This window comes from Eleutherodactylus coqui, chromosome 6 (genome assembly GCF_035609145.1).
Source record: "Eleutherodactylus coqui strain aEleCoq1 chromosome 6, aEleCoq1.hap1, whole genome shotgun sequence".
Taxonomy (NCBI): Eukaryota; Metazoa; Chordata; class Amphibia; order Anura; family Eleutherodactylidae; genus Eleutherodactylus; species Eleutherodactylus coqui.
The window spans coordinates 155,114,952-155,142,771 of record NC_089842.1 but is presented as its reverse complement, the minus strand read 5'-3'; the positions used below and the strand labels follow the sequence as shown (position 1 = coordinate 155,142,771).

Below are 27,820 nucleotides of genomic sequence, written 5' to 3'. Positions count from 1 at the left end.
CAAATCAGATACTAGAAAAAAAACTTTCTGACAGTGAGGGTGATCAATGAGTGGAACAGGTTACCACTTGAGGTGGTGAGTTCTCCTTCAATGGAAGTGCTCAAACAAAGGCTGGACAGACATCTGTCTGGGATGATTTAGTGAATCCTGCATTGAGCAGGGGGTTGGACCCAATGACCCTGGAGGATCCTTCCAACGTTACCATTCTAGGATTCTATATAATTCAACGGGTGAGTGCAATATTATGCTCACCAACATGCGATATCTCTGCAACAGGCGAGATTTAGTGAATCCTGCATTGAGCAGGGGGGTTGGACCCGATGACCCTAGACCTGCCTTCCAACGTTACCATTCTAGGATTCTATATAATTCAACGGGTGAGTGCAATATTATGCTCACCAACATGCGATATCTCTGCAACAGGCGAGTGCAACATCACGCTCACCAACATACGAAATCCCCGCAATAACGGGCGAGTGCGATATCATGCTCAAACAACATGCGATGTCCCCGAGGAGGTGAGGGGTTTTGATCTTAAAACCACCTCGCATTACTTTTGCAGTTCTATGCTGGATTATCAGATGGTGAATTAGAGGTATTTAAATCGCACCATTATAACGTTTCCAATAGCGCTGGAGAAGTAAAATAAATAAAACATGTCATTTTCTCCAAGTGCAGAGAATTCTCTAAATGCATTTTTGATGAATGATACAATTCGGGGATGATAATTTGTGGTGACAGGCCTCAGGAGCGCTCGCCCATGTGTTACCAGCCCATTGTAAGGAAGATTTTTGGATGCATATGGCTGGAGGTGGAGAGACCTGGCTTCCATCCCCGCGTCTGCTCCAAGACACAAAAACCCCACTCTGTTTTGATTAGCGGAAGCGGACGGTTGAGGCTGCACCTTAATGAGCAGAGAATGCGCTCGCTGCTGAAATATTAATGATAGCGGGCAGGAGACATTCTGGAGCAGAGCCAACATTGTTTGAAGTGTGGTTCAGTGTGTGTCATCCCAAAAAGCCATCCTTGTACCTACACTGTTATCACAAAGATTTAGGAGACGTTTTACTTCAAAGTCGTCTTCGGGAAACACAATAAATGCTATAATTTCCCACAGCGAGACAATAAGTGGGAAGCTTATGTAGGCGCGCATGTTACATAGATTATATGCAGATGTAGCAGAGCTCAATGAGTCAATTAACTCTTTGGTTAGCAATTACTAATATAGAGTTGCCCGTGACTTATATCTTATTTCATAGCACGCTTGGTTGTCATAGACTGGTTTTCTCTGTACCAGTTTTTATACACTGGAGGGTCAATCAGATTAGTCGTAGGAAGAACTTTGGTGGGATCCAGCAGAGTTTCCACAAGGATGTCAAGAAGAAACAAGAGTGGCCAGTTATAATGTCCATAGTGAAGGGGTGTCCGTGTCCCTTCTTATGACTGCCGACTGCATGTACCCTTAGCTATCAGACATGTAGGGACCCTTTAACTATAAGGGTGTGTTAACAAGTAGAGGACTTTAGTGCAGATCCGCAGCAGATTTCACTCTTTCAAATGATCTGCACCATTGAAATTTGAGGAAGATTTTAGTACAGATTTTCCGATGTGAACAATCCACACCAATTCCACTGCATAGGAACGTACCATAGGGTGGCCAAGGTGTTTCTGACATTGCTGGGGGGGTTTAAGTCTAATTGACAAGGTCTAAGACTGGAAAGTGATTTTAAAGGGGTTCTGTCATTTAAGGAAAAAAATTCTATACTTGCCTATTCCTTCCCAGGCAGTCTACTTGCCACATCTTCTCTTTGCCAATTTTCTCCTGTCTCCTGCACCTCACCTCCAGCTGTCCGGATTCTCTTTTTCCAAGGATGAAGGGTCCATTCCTCGCATTCTTCTTTCTGCCTGGCAATGTACGCTACATCACTAGTGACATAGCGTTCTGAAGTCTAGCAGGGAGTGCCGAGCTATTGCAGAGACTGTGCATGCATGCAGTCTCGGCAATAGATCAGCATTCCTTCCTAGGCAGTGAACGTTACGTCACTAGTGACATAACGTACATTGCCAGGCAGGAAGAAGATTGCGAGGAATGGATGCATCATAACAAGAAGAGGATGTGCCAGGCTTGCGGTGAGGTGACCCAGGGTAGTGGAGAAGATCGACAAAGAAAAGATGTGGTAGGGAGTCTGCCTGGGTAGGAATAGGCAAGTGTTGATTTATTTTTTATGACAGAACCCCTTTAAAGGGTACGTTCACATGTAGCGGAAAATCGGTGTGGATTTTGACACGGATCACAGCAGACTTCATCCCTTCAAATTGAAAGATTGAAATCTGCTGCTGATCTGCATCACAATCCGCTACATATGAACATATCCTCAAGGGGTGCCCTCATAGGCAGTAGTAGGGGTATAATGTGTACCCATATCAATTTTGGCTGTAAGTAAAACAACGCATTAGGTTGTATTTACACAGCCAAGAGCAGGTTGTGTCCAAGATTCTCGGGCGCAACTCACATCGCATAGTACATGGACACCCTATCCGTGTGCTATGCCGGAGACCGCACAGTGCAAGTCCAATGCTTGTGAAATTCTCCCAAAAATAGTGGGTTACTACAAGGCCCGAGTCTGTGCATCTCGCACATTATGATTGCCTGTGCAAATACAGCCTCCGTTGTGAAAGGTATTAGGCAAGTACAGGTAGGAACTTTAACCTTCTGAATGTAAAAGTAAAATGCTCCCATTCACTGAGAGCAATCAGTAATCTTGAAAAAAAGTGAAGAAATGAAACAAACTAATAAAACTGCGCACTCGCTTTAAAAATATTTTAATTATTAATTATTATTATTCTCATCCCACAGAATCTATGATGGAAGGCAAATTATCTCCATTTATTGTATTAGATTGCATGTCCTTTTTACATTCGGAATATACTGTACGCTGGGGAGATCTGACTAAACAAAGGCCCAACCTAGCCTTTTTTTTTTTTTAATTAATTTTTTTTTTAACAAAGTGTGGCCTACCATAAAAAAGCTCTTCTGACATTTTACTTGCCTGTCGGATGCCAAAAGGACGTTTTTGGCATTCGTTTGATCCACAGTGCTCTATAGGTACATTTAGCGTACGCGCTGGAGGTCTCTCTTACTCTACATCCATAATCAGCGGCAGCCCTATAGATTTCCCACCACTGGAACATTTAGGCATCTCATGTCTCCCATAAGCTAAGTTATTAATGAGATAGAATCAAGATGAATGCGTATACGAGTTATCCATCACCAGGGAGAGCCTCACGCAGCATAACATCAATGAGAGACATTAACTAACACATGTCAAAATGTAATTTAGTTCAGGAGTATTAAGGTTATTAAAAGCTGCGCACATCGTTAGAGAGATTGCCGGCATCTTACAAGCCTTCTGGTGATGGGAAGTGCTGCCTACTACAGTGTGATCTACAATCCGAGGACAGGGAGAGAAAACATAATTAACCATATTGTGAGGAGCAGCTGCACCAGGCATTTAACGCATCCCAAAGAAGAAGAAAAACTATGATCTATAAGCCCCTGGAACTGAAATCGAGCGTGTCACACCGGGAGGAGAAGCCAATCAGTATTCACATCCCAGCGCCACCTGTGTATTTGTTGCTCATTGTACATGGTTAAAAATCTCAAGTCCTTGGAGAATGGAGTGTTCACCTTATTTGCAGAGTAAAATCACATCTGCTTTATGTTCTCCGTACCCTTGGTACACTATATATGGCGATTTACCTATATGCTACCCCCTGCTCACCCCCGCCCCGAGCCTGCTCGGACAAGAATGCAGTTACTCGAGAAGAGCGATGCTCACTCCAGTAACTGCCTTATCCGAGCATGCTCGCTCATCTCTAGTTCTATATTAACACTTGGAGAAATACAAACCCCAATTAAAACTCAAGGTTCAAGTGGAGCAAAACAACAGAGCTAATCAAAGGATCAGCAATGGGGACTAGTCAGGCCCAAAACAAGCCACCTTGACTTGAACAGGGCATTTAGACACAAGGTAGAGGAAGCCAACAGAATTTATGTTCCAGGTGAAGGAAAGCCTAGCTATGATTATGAGCCACCATGTTGCCCATATATAATTAATGTAACCTTTTCTACATTTAGTGCTCAGTTATAATAACCAATAAATCTGCTCAGATAATGTTACAATGGATGAAATCTGGGCCCGATGGGTTCATGCAGACAGATATGGTCACTTAGAATTATAAATTACACCTGTCCATCCTGACCCCATAACATTTCCAAGCTAAAGCATCCAAGAGGCAAGCAGTTTAGTTTCTTAAACACACAGATGGAAAATGACCTACCAAAAATAACAAAGAGCAGCTAGTGAGGATCCCGAGCAAGAAGCAGTTACCCACCAGGTGGCAATGAAAAATAATGTCTCCACTAAAGCCATAAAATTAATTTATCTTCTTACCTCTTCGCAGTTTCTGGCGTTGACCTGTGAGGACCTCGTCCCTTCATCTTCAGGTTCAATTACAGTCTCTTCATCAAACTCTTCCAGCGAGTCTTGAAGCTCCGGCACAGAACGGCGTCCATACCGTTTTCCATCTTTGATGTATTTAGGTTGGGCTTCGGGGGAGCAATCTGGTGTTGAAAATCAAAATAAAGTAGTTTAGTTCACTGTGCAGAGATCGATAGAAGCGCCTCTGGCTTCCTGTGATAACAGGGTTTTCGAAAGGGAAAACGTTAGATAATGAAGCAAAATCCCTTCAAAAAGAATTAGATTTAATTAAAACGGAAATAAGAAACACGACTTTTGGAAGGTGTCCACCCATCAACCTTTAGAAAGCTCCTCCATCCTACCAGCAGGATGCTCAAATGAACAGGCTTATACAAATGAGCATTTGTCAACAGTCTCGACAAGTTCCTTCACACGAAACAGGTAAAGGCCAAGGACTGGAGGTTGTAATATCATGCACCTTTACCAACCTCCTAGACCAGCCACATCTGATATTTTCATTGGTATCCAGAAACTCCAAGAAAACGAAATTGCACAAGTGATCTAGCATGAGTTGGAAGCATCTGACAATAGGTAAACGTCAAGGACAATCCTTTACTGGCCACATCTGATATTTTTTGCTGGTTTTCACCAATCTTTGTAGGATTTAATAGCAATTTAATTTGTAATAATTTGTACAGGGTCATGCTTGACCATCCTCCCCCCCCCCCCCCCCAATGTATTCAATTGAGAGGGAAGCATGAGCTGAATAGCACCCATGGTTGAGCCATTTTTGTAGGTTTTTGATGGAAGTCATGGTGAAACAATGCAAGCTGAAGGGTTATTCAACCAACAGTGATCTTATGTATAACCAGTTATTTCTTTTTACTGAACGTAAAGAGTCAGCAGGAATATCCTATTTTTTTTTTTTTGAAGGATTAATGTTTTGGCCAACCTCATCCTAGGGAAGGTGTTGCTTCATAATCACACAAGCCCACCATATCGACAAGCCACCTTGAGGTCGAATGTACAAGTAACCTTAAAGAAGTTTTGCTTTTAGTTTCTTCTGGATGAACATGTCATTTTCACCAAGCACCATTGAGCAGGGATTGCCAACCACTGGTCCGTGGACCAGGAACGGGCCTTTGGGGGGGGGGGGATGGTTTCTTGCCGGTCTGCGGTGCCGCCATAGACCAGCACTAAACACTGACAGCATGCTCTGCTGTAGCTCAGTAGATGCGGCTCCGGGGCGTGCCATCTTTCAGTGTTAGGGGGCTGGTACTGTTGTCACCACCGGAAGTTTGGGGTGGCAACATAATACAGCAGTTTTGACATTTGTAGATGCCCTCAGGTTCTGATTGACTGGGGGCGCTGCCGTGCAATGCGACGGTCTCACCTCTGAAGTGCCGTCTGGCAGGGAGATGCGACGACATACGCTACACTGTGGGGGGAGCAAAGCGGTGCTGGCAGGTCCTGAGATGGAAGTCCGTTGGGGAGCACAGTGCCACAAGTGGCACTGGTGCCAGCAGGTGCATGAACGAAAGGACAGCAGCTGCGAGGGAACTGGCGGGGAGTATGCACTGAACTCCAACCCCCTCCATAACCCGCTCCCATATGACCAAAGCCCCACCCATGCCCCGCTGGGCCATGGAAAAATAGTCTTGCTTGAAGCCAGTGCAAAAAAGGCTGGGGACCACTGCCATAAAGGAACTCAAATGACAGGTTGATCCAGAAGCAGCTAAAAACAAAACTGTTTTTAGGTTACGTGTCCTTTTTGCCTCATGGTACACACACACACACACACACACACACACACACACACACACACACACACACACACACACGTGTCCTTGCTACACGATTTGCCCAATTTACATGCTGCGAGTAGCCTCCACCGTTTGTACACGGCAAGCTTATTATCCAGATGAACAAAGGGAACCTTACAACTAGCACAATATAAACTTGGGTGGTCGGGTTTCCCTTGTGTTCTTCAGTGTTTTTTTTTTTATATAATGTTGTTAGATTTGGTCCCATTAATTTATATTCCATTATGTGGTTCAAGGGCAAAAGAAAAGTCTTGCCGACATGACATTAATAAGATCTCAGATTAAAAGACTAGGTGCAGGGGGAGCAAGGAAAAAAGGTGTTGATTGTGATCACACACATACAAAAAAAAATTCACAAAAACATCTTCAGCAGTCACATCAATGAAAAGAAGTCTTTGAGCTGAACACTTCAAAACACCTCATGAAATATCTTCCTGCAGATGTATTCCTTTAATAGTGAGCAGAGAGATTGAAGTGTATTATCTGGGGCTCTCCAGATACATTATTTAATATCCAGCCCTGAGAACTATTTTATTTGGTTATAATACATTGCCCCTACAACTTCAGCAGCAGCAGCAGGGAGCGGGCCTCATCTCTGTGTGAAGCGCTAGCGTTATTCTGTCCGGATTCATAATGGCTGCACATCATAGAGACAAAGCCTCCGTCAGTAAATCAGAATGCAATATTCTAATTAGCATGATTTACTAGTGTGAATTGCAAGAACGAGCTTCAGTGGCCTGCCAGCAAAAGTACTCGCCTGAAGTTGTGCTACTTAAAAATACTATTGCTCTAGGGCTTCACAATAACTTTTAAATCATGGGGCCACCACCTGATCGCTGCGCCCCTGTGAGGGAAAAGCTGCAAACGACTCGCAACAATTGCAAGAATTCCAAACACATCTTAATTCTTGTAAATGGCATGCAACTTCTTCCCCGATCAGACATATAGGCCCTACTGGCAAACTAACTGAGGCCAAAAGTCACTGCGGATCCTTAGCTTGGATCCACATAAAAAGGGTGCTTTTCTGTGTGCAGTTCCAAGTGGCTTCTGTATATGGTCAGTGAGTCCACTTTTTTTTTTTTTTTTACACTCCTGTATGCCAGCCATTTTTCACGACCCTCCAAAAAACGGATGGTGTTCCAGTGTTGTCCATTTTTTTTCTATCGTTACTGACTTGAATGGGCGAGTCTTGGCCATAAATCAGATCAGAGTAGTGCACGCATGAGTTTTTTCACGCAATCCGTGAAAAAATGGTGGGTCTTGCCACGTTGATTAATCTAGAGTTGTATATATGCTGTCCATGTGAAGTCCGTTTTGAAAGAAAAAAAATAAATAAAAAAAATTTTAAAAAAAAAAAGCCTTAATTGTAGCTATACAGGGGTATAGATTTACCTCTTCTTGCTCATCCCTGCTTGTTCAGCGTCTGTAAAGAACCATCCTATAGAGTTGAATGAAGGGAGTAGTAATGTTTATCGCAGACCCTGTACAGTAGGCAGTGGTCAGCCATTTCTGTGCAGCTGTAGCAAACTTTATTAACAATTAACGCATTATATACCGTGATATAGTAATCCTCAATCGGCACACGAGGTGTCAAAAACTTTGCTAGGTCACGGTAGATAATGCATTAAATGTCAAGTTAAAGTGTGCTACATCCGTACCCGACTCCTTTGGTAAAGTACTCCTAGGTACAGCTGCGCCAAAGCCTAATTTGTAATTATAGGACACATGCAATTCAATAGGAAATTAAATCATACCCATTTTTAAAACCCCTCCCCACCTCAATCTTGTATTCCGCACCGCCGCTACAGGGTCAAACACTGCAACCTCTGGCCCTCAGTCTTCCATTAATCTCCTTCATTTATTAGCGAGGGACAAATTTAATCATGGCTACCTATCTTGGCGCGAGCAGATGTCGATGAAGATCTGACCAGGACATACATGACTGGCTGTAAATAGATGTAGGAGTGTCATATCAGCGGGACGTTATTATACAAGGGGATCTGCATGCTAATAATGTTTACGCTCAGTTGATGAACTGGGTAAAAACAAAAAAAAGAAAAAAAAAAAAAATTAAACTTTAATTTTCCTGCTTCACATTCCAAGAATCTAATTTAGCAGAGTTATGTCTTAAACATTCAGAACAAGAGGAGATGATGAAAGCGGAGCCATCACGAGGCTTTTAAAAATTCTGTCACTAATGGCGCCTTATAAGACTAATTGCAAAAATGAGATATTATCTGACGTACAGTCATTAGGGGAATGGAGATCAAATGTAGAGCCGGGCGACATGGAAGTTTGGGAGCAGGAGGCTTTGGAAAAGACAAAAAACTCAAGAATATGGACAAGGGAATTAGAGTAATGAAACACATCCATTTAAGGGTTACATAGAGCCATCTGGAAAGTTTTGTAGCTTTCTAAGATATCTAGTATTTCACTTCCTAGTCATTTCCAAGATCTCTGCTTGCTGTCAGTGAACAAAAACATTCTCGTTTATACCCAGAAGCTAAAAAAAACCTGTATGGACCTAATTTGTTACAATTGTATCCAGTCCAGTCAATTCTCTATGAACTAAAAAGCCTGGCCTCTAGGTTGCTGTGTTATCGGAGCCAATATGTGGTAGCACAAGGGTAGAACAGTGGAGCGATTTGTACTCATTCGTTTAGCTCATAGAGAATGTAATTGCAGCAAACCTTAAGCTGTGTAAAGTACAAGATCTGTATAGGTTTTTAGCTAAAATGATATAAACAGGGGTGTCTCCATTCACTGACAGCAAGCGAACTTTGAAAACTAAGAACTGAAATAAAGTTTAGCACATTTCTAATTGTCTCATACAATGATGTACTATCCCTTTAATAATAAACTCTTTGGCTTGAGATTTCAATTTTCCAATAAAGACCTTTTTGTTAAAAGTGTATTTTGCCTTTAAGAAACTCCCCATTATGCTCCAATTTAAAGCACAGCTGAAAAGCATTTGCACTTTGGTACTGTAAAGTCATTATAGCCCCTCGTAAGGGGTATACAGCTGCCTTCCTGCCCCCTCTGAGACTCTAAACCCATTGCATTGTATGAGTCCCGGCAGCAGACCGTGAGCATTGAAGGATGCATTCGCTGGATTTAATTGGGAGCCTATGATTAGTCTTCGCCTTGTAAAAACCCCAAGAGTTTTGTATTAATGGGGCAGCCTATTGTGCAGAATCTTAGCTCAATAGTCTCTTTGAAACCATCTATTCCCTTCTTGTACTCTCCTCAGGTCTAAATGACCTCTTCACTTCAAAAGTAGGACTAATGCAAGAAGTAGGATGAGGGCGGAGGACGACAGGGAGCAGACCATCCATCAGGATACAATCATGATTAGGAAATGTAGCCAGGACTAAAATACAGGTTTCTATGGAGGACACTGTATTCTGGAATCTCCTAGCATCCATTTGTTTAACCCTTCGGTCTAAATGCCTTTGAATTACGAAAGAGGAGGTTGGAAGAGGTCCTGGAATCTCTCCTGAAATGTCAGTTTTGGTAACGAATTGTATTACTCACATAGATCATCTTTTCTTATAATTCTGCATTGTGTTACTCTTATACTACTAGATATGTATGTATACATTGACAACTGGGTGTTACTGGCTCCTAGAGGTGTGTCCCAGCACAATGACACTGTCCAATCAGTACGGAGGATAGGGTATCGCCAAGCCCGCAGCCAGTGCCAACAGCCTGGAAGGAGCTCAATGGGAGTTCAAGAAACATAGACTTGGCTACTGCAAAGTTGACAGGGCTATCATCCTGAGAATAGGTAATAAATAGTAAATGGGTCCTCTGTTTTCACAGGACAATTATTTTGTTTTAAAAAAAGCTTGTTTAAAAGATTTTTCAGCCAATAGGGTGGCTTGATATGGGGCAACTTAGACTATATAATCTCTCTCAGACAATCTCTCCTTTACCCCCTACATCTAATCTCTTGCCCCAACGTGTCAGCTGCACCTCAAGAATATCGCAAGAATCCGCTCTTTTCTCACCGCGGACACGCTAAAAACACTTACTGTTGCCCTCATCCACTCCCGGCTCGATTATTGCAACTCGTTGCCGATCGGCCTCACCTGCACCAGACTCTACCCCCCCCAATCCATCCTGAATGCGGCAGAAAGGCTCATCTTCCTGTCCAGCCGCTACTTGGACACCTCTGCCCTGTGCCAGTCACTGCACTGGCTGCCCGTCAAATACAGAATACAATTTAAACTCGCTACCTTCATCCACAAAGCCCTCCACAGCACAGCGCCCCCCTATATTGCCTCCCTCATCAATCCATCACCCAGCCCGGGCTCTCCGCTCTGCTAACGAAACCAGACTGAGTGCCTCTTTAATTCAAACTTGTCATTCCCACCTCCAAGACTTCTCCAGAGCAGCACCAGTCCTCTGGAACGCACTACCAAAGGCTACCCGGGCAATCTAGGACTCGCAGAACTTCAGGCGTGCTCTAAAAACGCACCTCTTCAGGGAGGCATATCATATCTGCTAAACCAAACCCCTCTGTACGCTGCCTGATAACATGCTCCCTGACCTACTGACTGCAATCCCTGCTAGCCACCATCAACTGCCCTTGCAGTCATACCGATTCTGCAGTCACACGGCTAAATGTCTGACCATTGTCTATGTGTATAGCATCCCTCACACTCCACCTCGCCATACCGTGCACATCTCCAGCCCCTTTACCTTCTGTATCACCCCATTACTTGTAGTATGTAAGCTCGTTGGAGCAGGACTCGCACCCCTATTGTCTCCATCAATTGATTACTATGTAACCGTGGTTCTGTAATTTTTGTACTTTTGTCTTTCTGTATTCCCCGTCTATGTAAGCGCTGCAGAATATATTTGCGCTATACAAATAAAGATTATTATATGCACATGGTCAATTTAAAAGATATTGGGTACAAAAAAAAAAAAAACTGTGCCCATATTCATTTCAAATAGAGCCAAGTACAATACAAAGCTCAGACTACGGACAGGAGTGGCAGAGTTTCCAAAAGAAGTCAGCCATACAATTCCAGACAGCCACTGTAACACGATTTAGGCGTCTACGTAATTATTAGAATGATTAATACAGCATAAACAGAACAATATTGACTTCAATGTCAGAGTCACATTGCAGACACCTGAGCCTTCCTCATAACTCCCCAAACATATCCAACAGCTACAAGATTAAATCCATGCAATTAATTTCTGAGAACAAAACACTGAGTGATCGTCAGGCTATGTGACAGCTAAGGAGTCCCGGTCGCCAAGCAACACGCGAACACCAAACCGACTCAGGTACTACACAGAGGAGCAGAGCAAACATCTCACATGTAACTGGCAAAGTCAATAATTATCCAACAAACAGCGGACACAATGAACCGTGCAGCAAAACACTAGCCGCCTGCAAACGGAAACGGCAACAAAGTAACAGATTGTGATGGGGACAATTGTGCTACAATGTATAGATGATGAAATAGAACATAGTAAATAACGTGTCCTGATGACATACATGCACGAGGCCTAACAAGGCAGAGCTCCGCTACAGTAGAACGAGTCATGAACATGGGAGTTGTGATACATTGCATCTTCAGACATGGCAGAAATGTTGCCTAAAATTCTGCAACCAGGAAACCATCCGAACTGCTACAATGTAACAAGCCCTAAAACAGTGACGGTTGAACATGACCAGGTCAGATGCTGAGCCTCTGGAGGTACAGATGTAGCAAAGCTTACCATGGCTTAACACGTTATCATAACCGTTCACCCTTTCACTTGCAATGGCTTTTGTTGCGTTAAGGCCCTTTTATACGTAACGAGTGTCGGGCAAATGATGCCCGACACTCGCCCCCGTGTATACTCCCTCCCATGCTGTTACACAGGAGCGAGTATTGCTGGATCCTTCACAACGTAGCCATCGGGGGGGGGGGGGGGGGGGGGGGGGCGGCTGGAGGAGCATTGTCTCCCCACTCTCCATTCACTGTAAGCAGCAGCCATTCAGTACTGCCGTTTAGACCGAACGATGGGCTTTCAAATTTTAAGCATGCTTAAAACTGAACTTGATGACTCTCGTACAGTCATTCAGTTTCTGCATGCTTTTACAGGGGACGATTATCGTTCCAAACCCCGCAGAAACGCGGGGGGTTTGAACAACCAAAGCGATAATCGCCTCGTGTAAAAGGGCCTTCAGTTCATCATTTACATGCTGTGCTCTTCCTCTCCGTGCTACATTCATTATCCTGCCTTTGATAAATGTAAGTTAATCACGCCACGTCTCTGATCTGTAGTGTGTATATAGGCATTCCCTAAGGTATAATCTGAAATGCTGTCCTAAGCTCTCACTCACGACCTGAAGGTTTGCGGGCCCAATCCCTGCATGGTTCAGGTAGTCGCAGCTTAAGGTTGACTCAGCCTTCCATGCTTCCGAGTTCGGTAAAATGAGTACCCAGCTTGCTGGGGGGGGGTAAAGATGACTAGGGAAGGCAATGGCAAACAACCCCACAAAAACAGTCTGCCAAGAAAACATCACGATGAGACGCCACCCTAAGAGTCAGTCATGACTTGGTGCTTGCACCAGGAGACTTTACCTTTTATCAGGACTATAAAAACTTTTCCAGCAGCTGGGCCCGCTATAAAGTTTAAAAAAAAAAAAAATTGATCGTACTAAAAACTTTCCTCGGACCCCGCACCCGATCCAAGTGGACAGGCGGGCGGGGGGGGGGGGGGGGGGGGGGGGGCGCATGTGACTACTGTGGCCACTTAAAGGCTGGAGTAGTGTTCACCACCCAGCTCCACTTTGGGGGTCCTGGGAGAGGTGAGTATTATCTATTTTTTTATTTTATAACAGGCCCAGCGCTGTAGAAGTTTTAATAGTCATAATAAATCCCCATTAAAATAGAACCTGTCAACTCCTATAAGCACCATAAACTCGGTGCTTATAGAACAGGTTCTGCTGAGTTCAATAGGTTTTTGCTTTTTTCCTTTTACTTACCAGGCTCCCCATTCCTGCACTGTCCCCCCAGGAAGTGAGCGCTCTGTCTATAAGCGTGGCCCTTTTTATTCATTCTGTGCTGGTACACTCCACTCTTCTCTATGGGAGTGCACACACAGAAAAAGAGCCAGACTGATAGATGGAGCGCTGATCTCCCAGGGTGACAGCATAACAGGATGGTAAGAGCCCTTCTACACGGAACGACTATTTTTCAAATAATTGTTAAATCATGCAAAAACTAAACACTAATCATTCAGTATAAACATGGCCAATGACAATTTGTTTGCTTATTGCTTGTCGTTCATTTTGTGCAGGTATAAAATTCACTGTTCGTTATTTGCCAGTCATTCCGTGTAAAAGACGAGTGTTCAGTTGTTTGCAAACCATTTCAAGGTATTCCCCGACTCCTTCAACAGACCAACAATAGAATGAATGAGCGATGATGAAAAAAATTACGAGGAAATGTGAACAATGAGCTTCTCCTGTAAAAAGACCCCAGGTTTAAAAATTATACAATAGCTTTTCAATGGCTTGAGACAACTTGTCGCCAAAGGTTATCACAAAGCAAACATTTAACTTTTGAGGAGTTAAAACGAAAATTGTGTCAGGAAGTCGCAAGAATGCGATGATTAAGCTTTAGTTATAGAAAATGGGAAAATAACCTTCACTGGCCAATAGGGACATCCCATCAAAATGCTCAAGAATCTCCTGCTTTTGGAGACTCAAGACAAGACTATGTAATGTAGATGGGTGCCAAGTAATATCACATTTTTCCTGGTGTGGGCGTCCATGTGTGGAGTCTGATCCTGCAGTTAGCCATTACTCTAGCCCCTCTGCTTCTTTTATTGATAAGCTACATAGTAGAAGAGGACAGGAGAGAATAACCTGGGATCAGACTACACAGGGTTTCTGTGTAGTCTGTAACTGGAGACAGAAGAATCACCAAAAGGTGTTGTAAACAAACAAAAAACACTCCCCCATCCCAAGACCATTGAAAAGTTGCTTGATATTGCAATAACATGAGATTGCTAAAATATACACACACTCTTTAATGAGAACTCAAACAGAATTGGATCTATAATAGGCAATGTACCTGGTTCAGGGCAGTTCTCCTTACTGGAAAGTGTGCTGGATAAGGCATCAATAAGGGCTTCCTTAAACTGGTCAAAGTGAATCTATGGAAACAAAGACAAGCTATTATGTCAATTTCCCACCAGAGAACAATTAATGCACCAAATTCTCACACTGGAAATAACCCAAATCTCTGGAGTTCTTGCTCTGATAGAAAGTAGCAACAGTCACCGAGGAGGAACAATACACATTACACACAAGAGGCACACAATGACGACATTCAGCCTATCCATTCTCCAAGAACTAGCAGCATTACTGTGTGTTTCTATAAAGAATCCCTAAATGGTAACTGCTCAGTGTGAACCCAGGGAAAGATCAAAGATAAAACTCTTGTCTGTTGATTGCTCACAATGCTGTGACCATGAGTATGCTGTTAAGCCCCTTTTACATGGGATGGCTGTCGGGCAAATGGTGCCCGACACTCGACCCCACATGTACTCGCTCCCATGCTGTTGCACAGGAGCGAGTATCATTGGCTCGCAGCAGGGCGGCTGAAGGAGATTTCACTACTCGCTCTCCCCCGCCTGTCTCCACTCACTAACACAGCAGCTGTTCAGTACTTTACACTAAACGATCATCGTTCAGGATTTTAAACAGCAGCCACTCAGTACTGAACGGCCACTGTGTTAGTGAATGAAGAGGGGCAGGGGAGAGCAAGGAGTGAAATCTCCTCCAGCCGTCCCAGCGCCTGCTGGCCGCTCTGTGAGCGAGCCAGCGATACTCGCTCCTGTGTTACAGCATGGGAGCGAGTACACACAGAGATGAGTGTCGGGCATAGTTTGCTTGACATTCATCCTGTGTAAATGGGCCTTAAGGTTTATATACCTAGGATGTCACCAACGCCCAATCAGCAGGGGTCTAACCAATGTGATGTGCTTATCACTAGAATCTCTAGGTCTCCTGATGCCTCCACTAATGGCCCATTTACACAAGGATTACTGCTCAAAATGCGTCCGAACGAACGAATTTGAGCAATAATTGTGCAGTGTAAATGCAAAATATCGCTCACTTAATTCGCAAGTAGTTACTGCTGACTTGCAGTCGGAATTAGAACTACCACTGGCTTCTCGCTCCGTGTCAATGGTCCCCACTAAGTGCTTCACATAGAAGGTGAAGTGCTGAGCGAGAAATCCGCGATCCAACTCAAAGGGCAACCGTGCAGCTGGGTAGTAAAAGCAGAGTGGAACTGCCAGGAGATGAAGTGGGACAGTACTTTCCTAGCACCATTACCTATACTGCTATTGATGTGACCATAGTCACTGTGTTAATACCCTTACCAATCAACCAGTCTCAGCATATCTTCATGGTGATCCACCAATGTTTATTCTGAACCCATCCCTTTAATTGCATGTAGCTGGTAGATGTACTGTAGTTTCACGATAGGTGGTTAGACATAGGAAGCAGACCAGAAGTTCTGTAATCTGGAAGGTGACCTGTTCTAAAAGCAAATAAGGAAGATAGAACAATACCTCCGGAGTGCCACCTATTGGAAGGCAGCATTTCTGCAAGTCAATGTCAGACCCTTTATACAAGTCTTTATAACAATAACACATACAGCTGTTCGGGTTTTTTTGCCCCTCATCAGTTTGCAGTAGGCTTCTAGCTGTGTTATAAAGACGTACATTGATTTGCCGGAATGCTGCCTTCCAATAGGAGGCGCTGCAGAGGTAGGTTTCAAACTCCCTTATTTACATATTCCCCAGAGGATGGCTTTATAAACCTCCTCACCTCTTAGGTGCTCTGCTTAAGGAGTGATGATACCCCTCCCGACCCTGTTCTAAAAAGCATGGAGATGCAAATTGGTCACCTCTGGTGGCCGAAACTGTTGCTAGACTGCAACCAAACGTTATGCAGAAACTGCATAGCAACCTTCCTGAATGCAGAATTACAACAAAGAATCTCTTACATATACATTTTTTTTCTTTAATCAATAAAAGAGAATTTCAAAAATATTGATAAAAAGGCGATGTTGGAGAACAAAAAGTAAAATGACCGGCATTGGAGGAATTCCTATTGTTCTGGTGCAATCTGCCCTCGTCTTCAGAGTCACACAGCTGCACAGTAAGACAGATGGTGCCAGCTCCTGAGTCCTGAAGCAATTTCACCGTGACCAGATCAGATACAACCCAAAGGGATTATACTACATGGTAAGAGCCTGATAAAAGTGGTGGCGGTCATAAATTAGCCACACAATCTAATCAGTCTAATTCAAGATGCAATTGTGCGGAGCGCAACAGAATCTTAACAGGAAATTATGGCAAATTAGCGTAACTCGTGATTTGTTTCTGTTTGGTCTTATTAGCATTTTTCCTTTGCTAACCAACTAATAGGAACTTACAAGGTGGCAGGTCAGATAGGGCGAGCTCGGGAAAATAAATTCCGGAACAGAATATCAGAAAAAAAATTAAAATAAAAACTAAATAGAATCTTATGAGAATGTAGTGAAAAAGAAATAGCAACTTGACCAGTAACCAGGGACATCTTCACCAGCACGAAACACACAGATCATCTTCACCTTTAGGCCTTGCACTAGGCAATTGGTTTTGCTAGCTGTCTTAAAGGAGTATTCTTTTATAACCCTTTAAATAAATGGGAGGAAAACTTATAGTGCTGCTATACAGACATCAGCGTCTTCAGATGATTGCACAAAACACACATCTGCCCGTCTGACCCCAACTATACAAAAGAACATTTTTAACTGCCGACTGGAAGGCTAGCCCTTCCAGCCCAACCACATAAAATAAGTCCAGGTATCAGTTCCTTAACTTTACATAGGTTTTTCCCAAACTAGTGAGCAGCTCCCACAGGTTTGGGTGTCTATCTCCAGAAGAGGGAAAAAAAAAAAAAAGGACTGCACAATTCCTCTGCCTTTTAACAGGCAGACTAGAGATGGCAATTAATTAATTAGCAGGTGAGCTTGCTCCCTGCTGCTTAACAGAGTGATAATAGGAGTCCCGGAGAAATATACCTCCCATCCACTACAACTCCTATCATCCTGTCACATAATGGAAAGTGATCTAGCTGGTATTCTGCCTAGATGAGAAAAATGAACCACTAAGGTCTCCTGCACACGGGTGGAAATCCCGCGGCGGGATTTCCCGCGGGATTTCCGCTGCTCAAAGCCTGCATAGGAGTGCATTACAATATGCACTCCTATGCAGACGGCCGCGGTTTGGCCGCGCGAAATCTCACGCGGCAAACAAACTGCGGCATGTCCTATTTTTGTGCGGGGCTCGCAGAGCCTCGCACAGATACGTCACTCACCCGGCCGCCGGCTCCGGTCTGAGCATGCGCCGGCTGCCCGGCAGCCGGCACATGAAAGAGTCGGGGCCGCCGGGCGCGGGTGAGTACGCGCTCGTCTCTGCAGGCGCTCGGGTCGGGTCCCGCGGCGAGAATTCTGCTGTAGTCTGCAACACAACTGCAATTAGAAAGGTGGTTTTCCCAGCAAGACAATGAGCTTAATTCAATTAAGAACTTGTGAATGGATTTTGAAGGTAGTCTTTGCGCAACAAGTTAGGGTACCTTAACACAGGAGGACTATCAGGCGTATAAACACCCGACAGTCATCCCACAGGCTACTGCCCGGCTATCATTCCGGTGGTTTGTATAGGCATGAAAGTCATTCAAGTTAACGGAGGCAGAGCAGCCAGGGAAGGTTTTGTCCGTCCACCTCCATTCACAGTAAAGAGAAGTCGCCCAAACATTGAGTGGCTCCTGTTTACACGGCCCAACAGTTGCTTGATTTTTAGTTCTGCTAAAAACCAAGCAACTCCGACAGGTGAGCGATTTCTTGCTCAGTTACCTGTTGGCAGCCACTTGAACACAGCTGACTACCGGTCAAATTTGATCTCAACAGCCTCCTTGATGCTGGGCTGGCGTCTGGTGCTCGGACAGTTCCCATTAAGTGGGCCCACATAAGTTGTCATGTCATTGTGGTATAAATGAGATCCATGTAGTGTTAACTGTAAATCCATCTATTTACAGGCCAAGACGTCGTATCACACTGGTTTCTCAGTTCAAAAATAATTTCTCGTCTTTCCTGAGCTTCTTACCAGTCATTTAGCAGTCCAGGCTATGAGACAGACTTATCCCTAAGAGTCCTCAATCTCAGACAACCTTCAAGAGTCTGCAGCTAAATATATTCAGCCCTTGAGCACCTCACTACACATATTCTCTGACCCTTCCATGTACATGCTAGAGCTGCTGAGAGAAATTATATATATTTCATTGATTTTTTTTTTAACACCTCTCTAAAGAAACAGTAGAACCTAAAAATTAATTCTAATAATTAACCAATTGTTTTTTAGGTTTTCCTACTTGCAACTAAATTACTGGATAGACAAAACCAAAAATCAAAATATTCAGCCTGCCTAGCAATTGAGTCTATAATCTCATGTCTTTGTTTCCAGACATGTCACCCTCCAGGAAGGCGACCACAAGCATTTGTCATGACATCTCATGAATATGCATTATGACTGAAGACAACACAATGAGGACACTGGAAGGGGAGGGAGGAAGAGGAGCAGAAATCTATTCAAATGCATTTTAGACACCAAAATGAAGGCCTCTTACTACAGCCCTACACCCAGCTCCTAAATCTAAATTCCAACTACTACCTCTCAAACATGAGGCTTTTCATTCCCCTCAGCTCTACTTTAATTTACACAGATTTCCTTTACCATACTGCTCACTTAGGAATCGGACAGCAGCCCTATGTCTGTATGGAAATGCTATCAGTGCTTTTAAAATACCCTACAGAGATGAGGGACTGAAGTGGTGACCCCCAAACCATGCATCACAAACTGAATTCTCAACCAAGCCTCAGTTTAAGAGCCCTGCACACATCCATTGATATTAACTTCCATCCCAAAGCAAGAGCGCCAGTTGACTCCCCAGCCCATTATGGAACAGGATGTAGGCCCCCACTATAAGGGGCTAGCTCCAATATTACACTTACACACACCCCAACTATAAATAGCACCGCTACGCTGTGCAGCACCAGAATTAAGGAGGGTTGTCCAGTTGTAAATTATCAATGGCCTATTCAAGGGACAGGTCATTCATTGGTGTGGAACCTAGGTGGCAGACCCCTACCAATCAGCTCTTCATTAGGCCAGCATGCTCACACACTCAGCTGATTTCTGTAGGGAGCAGAGAGCTCCATTCTTGCTGCAGTGGCAAGGCTTAGCATTGCAAGCTAAGTTTCTACTTAAATGAGTGGGAACTAGCCTGCAATACTAAGCCTGACCACTACGGTGAGAACAGAGCTATCCACTTCCTGCAGAAATGATCTCGGTGCAAAAGTACAATGGCTAGCTAATCAGCTGGGGTCCCAGGAAGCAGACTCCCACTGATCTACTATTAAACCCTTGTCTTGAGGATAGGCCATAAATAGTTTATAACTAGACAACTCCTTTAAAGTTTGATATAAGACTTCAAAGATTTTCTTTTTGCAGCAAGTCCCATTAGCAAAAGTCATAGATCAGGAGGCAGAGCCCCTATCACCCACTGTTCACTAATAACAGTGGTTAGTGCAGATAGCTTGGAATGGGGTGCAGCCAAAGTGATGTGGGGGTGCAACATGTATAATGCCATGCTCCAAGGCCCTCCTACGACAGTATGTCCGACCTTAAATACAGAATGACACAGGTTGCAATGAACTAGATAAATGATAGGCCTGACTACAGCATAGCTGGCAGAGTCTCTGACCATTCTGCTCATTACAAAATACGCAGCCAGATAACATGCCTTGTAATTCATTTCTGGTATGTCTGCTGCTCCATTAACCACCCCTCCCCCACTTTTCAGGTTGCTTTCTATTCTCACATTACGTGATTTTTTTTTTACCCGGCTAAGTGCGTTGTCCTGAAGAAGAACGTGTTGTAGCGAGGGGGCCACTTCTTCCAGCTGCAGCATATGACAGAGGTCCGTCAGCTCTTCCTGTCCCAGAGACCCTGTGCCTGTGGTGTCAAAACTATCAAAGAGCTCCTTAAGACGAGCCTCATACTGGTCCTGCTCCATCCCATAGCCACCACTCTGTCCTGAAACAGAAAAAGTACATTTATTTATTTACAAGGACCATGTGGAAATAACTGTATAATATTACAGCTGTGAGGTCATCAACATTTAACTATAAATCCACTCCTAAGTTTACAGCGCTTCAAGTGGACCAAGACTTTGGACTTTCTTCATGATGGCGACTAAATCCTAAGAGAAGCAGCCATTTCTGATGTGGCCAACAGGAATCAATAAATCATATGCAAAACTTAGAGGCTCCTTTCACAGGCTAATAAAAACGACAGTACAGTTGTATCTTGTCTCCACTGGAAGCAAGGGGTGAAGAGATGGGTGAGCTGTATTGAGATATAGGTGAGGCCTACAGCTGCTGATTGGCTGGCTGTCCCCGCTGCCCTGCTAGCCATCATCGCCGGGTCTCCGCTTCCATCTTCTCCCCTCCGGACTCTGCCTGTCATCTCCACTGCTCTCAGTGCCAACCACCCCGATGCGGTGTTCCCTGTCCACCCCGATAGCGTGCCATCATCTCTCAGGGTTTCTCGCAGGAAAACCCCGTTTTGCTGGGGCCGCTGCTGTCACAGTTCCCTGCCCTGTCCCTGCTGGCCGTCTCTCTCCGCTTCTCTCTGTGCTGACCACTCCACTGCTGCTGGCACAGTTCCCTGTCCCCGCTGCCCTACCATCTCCGGGTTTCTCGGAGACTCTTAGGGGCCACTGCTGTCACAGTTCCCTGGCCCCGCTGCCCTCCCATCTCCGCTGCTCTCATTGCCAACCACCTTGATGCTACGTTCCCAGGTACAGACTCAGCAGATTACATGGGTCCACGGCTACTTACAGATACGGAAATTTCAATGGTTCTGAATTATTGGGGTTCTTCCATGACAAACACCGAGGTCATATCAGCAGTCACCCAGCTTTCTAAGACCCACAAATTGCAAATCTGACACAAGAGGGCTGTGCTTTGACTCTTCCTCCCTTTCCCCCAGTCATCATTTTATTTTACGGTGTCCATTTTTTCATAAAATAGAATACTTTTCTCCCCTTAATAAGGTATATGTCCCTTTAAAAACCAGGGTAATGGCATTGCAATGGTTAATCTCATCAATTCCATTAGAAATGATCAAAAGATGTTTCTCTTGGTTGTTCCCCCCATGATTACATTACACTTTCATGGTGCAGTTCTCTGCCAGCGAGACTTGAGTGGCTGCCAGCACGCACAATGTAATTAGCGATTACGATTAAGTCATTGTCCTGAAATAGCAGAGTCTTTGTCTAACGTCATTGTCACCAGAAAATATAGAAGTAACAAGTTTGTTTTTCTGTCCGGGCTGTTAGTGGAGGCTTAGTCTGTGGTTAATGTAATAATTATTAACCAAATCCCTTTAAAAAAAGGAAAATGTATCGTTTCCAAGAAAATCTGGCTATCCGAAGATGTCCGCCCAACCAGTTTGTTACACATGAAAGCTTCCCAGTGATGTTCTTGCAGGATATTATCAGTTTCAGCCTCTGGATGTATACCATAAGATTTCCATTCACTGACAGCAAGCCAAGATCTGGAAAATTATGGGACATTGAAACAAAATATATTGCAGAGTTGCAGAACATTTCATAAAGCAATGACTGAGCCTTACTGCCATAAATCCGGAGAGCACCTCTAATCAGTAGATTATGAGCCGCATACAACAACCTCGTTGTTTCCAGCGCCCCAAGGCGAGGCGAGGAGGGTACACTTAAGTTCTTGTGACTTTGTCATGGGAACATAAAAGGTCCTCAGTAATAAATACGAGGGATTGAGAAGTAGCCATGAAACAACTGAGCAGTTCTATTTAGATCCAGATTTTCTGCCTCTAAAAATTGGAAGAAAAAAAAACAAAAACAAAAAAAAACACAAGTTTTAAGTGGTCCTGCGTAAAAATAACTAACTAACTCAGACTTGGTTCACAACAGCGCCAATTCTGTAACTTAGCTCTGTCCTAGTAGCAAACAGAAAGACTGGAAGTGCCCTGTTGATTATAATCTGGTTTATTCAGCTTCAGGTATGCCTTCCAGTATTTTACTGAACACAATAGTGCAGCATGCTACGCCATTTGTCTGGCATTCTGAACCCGAAATGTCCCAGAGGCCTCAAAGTGAGCCACCGATATGTGAGCAGAAACTCAGCAGTTTAAAAAAAAATAGTATGGGCACAACAACAGCTTCCATAGTTTTATCACCCAGCTTTCCTAGACTCCTGAAGGACAAATCTGCGAGTTAAAGGGGTTGTCCGAGTATTTATAAAAAAAAAATAAAAAAACTGTTTAAGTGGCTGGGCAGGACTTAAAATAACAAGCAAAGAGGTACTTTCCAGTCTTCTTTCCCTAAGAAACAGCAGAGCTGCTCGGGTGAAAACCCGACTGGAAGTCAGGCGACTGCTGCATAAAACCAGAGGCCGCTCATTCTCCTGGCATCAGCACTCACATCCTGGGCGCCATGATGCAAGGAGTTCGGAACGTGATGCTGCGGCCTGTGATTGGCCGCAACAGTCACCAAAGCCACTCTGCAATTTTGTAGGGGAGAAGAGAGGTAAGTAACGAGTAAGGCCCAATGTCCATGGGTGGATTTTAATTATAAAATCTGCGCGGGTCGCCCGGTTCCAGAGATGGTCCTTACCTACATCAGTCCATGTTCACATTGGGCTTTATAGTCCAACTCATCTGATTAGTAGGTTTCTGGAGTGCGAGAACCAGGACAAACTCCATGCAGGTGTTGCCTCCGACCGGCTATGTACCCAGGACTCTACCCCCCAATATTGTGGTAGAGACTCCGATTACTGGACTGACCAGCTTTGCCAACGACCGGCCATTGACTGTGCAGTGAACACGACGCGCCAGCACGCTTCTCCTACAGGGTCTCCTCAGTGCATATTGGCAAGTTTTCCGCTCCAGATCAATTATAAACACATCCCAACAAACGTCCTCGCGCTACAAACAAGCCCCGCAGCATCAAACATTTATGGAGACGGCAATTTCTTTGCATAAATGACATTTGCAGAAATTAAAAACCAACAGGAGGGTTCAGCACTGACTGACATGAGCGGAATAGAAATGGAGACATTACAGGGGTCTGCTGGTGCAGGGGGGGCTCCTGGTAATCGGAGGGTCTTTGTGAGCCGCAGACTATATGATGGCGATTATACGGGGTTATTACACATGATCTTCCTGATGTGAAAACCCCAAACCCCCAGTTTTTGACACTCAGATACAGAAATTTGATATCAATGGAAACAGAAACTCAAGATTTTTCATTTAACACAACTGTCTGACAGTACGACGTCCTTGTTGTCCATAGCAACCAATCACAGCACAGCTTTCATGTCTCTAGCTGCTAAGGTAAAATGAAAGCTGTGCTGTGATTGGTTGCCATGGGCAACAAGGACATCTTGCTTTCAGACAGTTTTGTTAAAGGAGACTCAAAAAGTTTTATTCTGCTGTAATCGTTGCTATTGGGATAGGAGACAAAATGGCTGCCAACGGAGAGAGGAGAGCGTTGTGTCCTTGATTTTCACGCCTACCAGTCTGTTATTTGGTTTGGTGAAGCTCCCCCAGCGGGCGCACGATTTAGAAGTGGTTCTCCAATATTAAGAGAAAAGGTTGCATCTGTAAGTTAAAACTATGCGGCCGTCCACCAGTAAGCGTGGAAACAGCGGAGCGCGTCTGTGCAAGTCTCATTAGAAGTCCTCAGAAATCCACCGTCACAGCAAGCAGAGGACGGATGTCCTGCCGACGGCTGTGTGGGAGATTCTGCGCAAATGTTTACGATGTTATCCCCACTAACTGCAATTGTTGTTGGCTGAAACTGTGCGATAGAGCGCGGCGGCGGTCTGTGAGAGCATGCAGACTGTGATGGGAAGCCATGGATTCATGGAGGCTTTAGTGATCAGTGATGAAGCCGCCTTCCATCCTTCAGGGTAACAAACATATCAGAATCTGGAGGGGGATCTACTTGTCTCGTGGAGCCTATAGCGACTCCCACGGCCAGTGTGTTTTGCGCTGTAACCTGTAGGAAGGTGTACGGCCCCCACTTTGTCCATCAGGAAACAATCCTGGGGAATTCGCACTCGGATGCTACAGATATGGCTTCTGCCGCAGCCGGAACAGGAAATCCCAGGTTTCACCTCCCAACAGATCGGGGCATCCCTCCCATTTCCGCAGTGAAGTCAGCAGTGAGCTCAATAGGCGACTACCAAAAAGATGAATTGGCCGTGCCGGTGGTGATGATGGCGAACCTCTTCCCTGGCCTCCATGTTCCCCGGTCCTAACACCTTGTGACGTTTATCTCTGGGGGAGTGTAGGAGTCTACATGCCCCCTGACCACCCACCATGCAGGATCTGTGGCATCACATCAGTCAGTCGTGATCCGCTACATGTATGGCAGAACTTGACTGTAGGTTCGATGTGTGCGGAGTGACAAAGGGGGTCACACTGATCACCTCTGATGTGGAAACATTTTGATGTTTTGCAACAAAACATTTTGAGGTTTGTTTCCATTAATATTAAATGTATGTATCCGCGTGTCAATAAATGGGAGATCGTTGGTAATAACCCTGTATTTTGGATGGGACTGACCCCTTAATGCAGTATACAGAGGGGGCCACAGCACCACGAGGCAGACAATCGATGATTCCAAAAGGCTGCTGTATTGGCAGAGCCCAGTTACAAGTGCCACGTTTTGACAGAACGGAATACTTCTATAGCCACCATAAACCCCATGAGCACCCTGGCCCCTTAGGACAGACCCTCAGTGGTGCTTCAGGTCAGACCCTGGTGATCAAACTGAGCCAGAGCCTTCCATGACTGTCAGATTCTAGCTCTATACAACACGTCATATGTGTAAGCCTGGATTTACACGGGCGATCTCCTCGCACCCATTTCATCTGATTGTGATATGGATGGAGCAGCCCATTACTTTCTATACACTTATACGTGTTTATATATCAGACAGAGTCTGTATTTTGGGGTGATATTGCCCATTCATTCCTACGGCTGAGTGAAAAAACATGGACATCGCACCCGCATGCAAATGCGATTTGCATACGAGTGGAATGTGTTTTTTGCTATAGAAGAGTGCAGTTTTCACAAATGCGAAAATTGCATTTGCAGCAATGCCTTTCCTCACAAAATCCCTTGCAATTGCAGGTAAAGACTGCATGTTTACGAGCGCCAAACTGTCCAAGTTTCTCGGACCAATATCGCAATTGCTCATGTATATATGGTCCAAGAGGAGAAAAATGAGCATCTGTAGGTGAGGTGACCCACCTGGCCGAAACTCTGGAGGTGACAGTTTCTGTCCCCAGTTATGGAAGGAAGAAGAGAAGATCTGAAGCACAAACTGCAGCGCCAACAAGTCAAATACCGAGCGGCAGCATTCCCGAAGACTTATCAGGATGGAGACGCTCTTTAACAAACGACAACGCCCTGCCCCCACACAAATATTCGTGGCACTTCACGTCCTCCCCTCCCCCCAACAATTGCTTTAAGGACCAATTTAGTGTTTACGTTTATAGCTAAATTATCCAAAGTGATTTTCCCAACAAAGGGAAGTATTGTAAGTGATTTACCCCCTTGGCAGCCGAAGCCCAAACAGCAAAATAAACAGCTGTGAATGAATGCAAATAGCGGCGAATTATACCGCCATCTCGTGAATATTTAAAACCCTTAAGAATATGAATTGTGGATTAAAAAAAATAAATAATCATCATCTGAATATTTATAGTCAATAATTGCAACCTGAGCAGAGACGGGAAGCTTCCAGCCACAGCAATTAGTCAGATTTAAGAGCTTCGAGGGATGGAAGAAAAATATCTAATTATGGATTAGATTGAAAGTGTCAATAAAAGAAAAATATTGTCATATCGACCAATAAGCATATGACGCCTTGGGAGACAACACCATGTAAATGATCTCGGGTTACCCAGCGAGTGAGCTGTCGATCACAGGTAATTATCATATTGCTATATTAGGAAGGGACCGTTTCATTTGGGTCATTTCTCCAGAAACAGCACCACCTTTGTCCAATGGCTGCAACTGGTAGTGCAGCTCAGCGCCAGTGGACAAAAGTGACTTTATTATGCACTGGCAATACTTATAGGGCAAAGAGCAAGAGACTGTCGCCACGAAGAGGTGGTCTCCATGCACTTGTTCGGTCATTACATAGATGCAGTTGACATCATACAAATGGTGTTGCTACATTTTCGTTCCATCAATGTGTAACACGCGGATTTTGACACAGATTTGATGTCGAATTAAAGGGTTTTCTAGGAATCTGGGCATATTTGATGACCTAGAGTCACTATACAGCATTAATAGAGGATTGGCTGTGGTCCACTGATCTGGATCCCCAGCGATCAGCTGATTCAGTAAAGACAGCGCAGGAAGAGGAAAAGCCCAGTAAATACCGCAGCGGTGCAGCTTGGTAGTACAGGAGCAGCTACTATTGAATTCAGTGGGATCTGCGCCTGCACTACCAACTCAGGCCACTGCAGTAAGAACTGTGCAATCCGCTTCCTGCACGATGCATACTGACAGCGGTGTCGTGAATTAGCTGACCAGCAGAGACCAATAGAGGCGGATCCCTGCCAGTCATCTATTGTTGACCTATCCTGAAACCAGGTCAACCGAAAAAATGCCAACGTCCCAAAAACTCCTTTGAAAATCTGCATCAAAATCTGGACATTAGGACCCTTTTACACGGGACGACTGTTGGGCACAGAAGCACCTGACAATCATCCCGCTTGATTGCTCAGTGAGACGGAGTGGGCCGGGAATTGTTTCGGCCAGCCACCTCTATTCTGAGTGAGCAGGCAGTCGCTCATAGATGAATGACTGCCTCTTCACACAGGCCAATCGTAGTTTGATTTTTACGCCTGTACAATGAATTATTGTCAGATTGATTTCAATGGGGCCTCGCAGACCTGCGCTCAAATGCAGAGTTTTAAAGCCACGATTTTCGAGCGCTGTCTGTTCCATTTTGGTGCATTTTCATGTTTTTAACGCGCTTTTTCACCCACCACAATGATGGAGTGCATTAAAAAAACGCTGTCAAATGCCACGACACGCATTCAAACAACGCAAAATGCCACGGTTTCAAACGCTGCGTTTTGTGAACACGTGTGTTAGAGTGGCCTTAGGGCTCATGTCCATGACTGTGTTTCCACATATTACACGGTGAATGGGGTCCATGAAAGTCAGTGGACATTCATTGATCCATGCACGTGTGTGTAGACCCTGCGTATTGATACGCTCAAGAAATACACGGCAGCATGCTGTACCTCTCGGCGTACCACGCAGTGGGAACCCTATACATTGGTATAGGCACAGAATATCCACCGCAAACCTGCCCCG

The 27,820-nt window shown here is 44.5% G+C and overlaps 1 protein-coding gene across 3 annotated transcripts in view; it reads right to left on the bottom strand.

Annotated features, from left to right (window-relative positions):
• Positions 1-27,820, bottom strand: part of NIN (ninein) — a 99,119-nt gene that overhangs the window by 56,025 nt on the left and 15,274 nt on the right. For all 3 annotated transcript variants that reach the window (XM_066608033.1, XM_066608035.1, XM_066608036.1), the window contains exons 2-4: positions 20,277-20,470; positions 14,392-14,473; positions 4,455-4,624 (exon numbers count right to left, since the gene is read on the bottom strand). In XM_066608033.1, coding sequence (XP_066464130.1) covers positions 4,455-4,624; positions 14,392-14,473; positions 20,277-20,450 — 426 coding nt within the window. In that variant the 5' untranslated portion in view covers positions 20,451-20,470. The remainder of the gene's footprint in view (positions 1-4,454; positions 4,625-14,391; positions 14,474-20,276; positions 20,471-27,820) is intronic.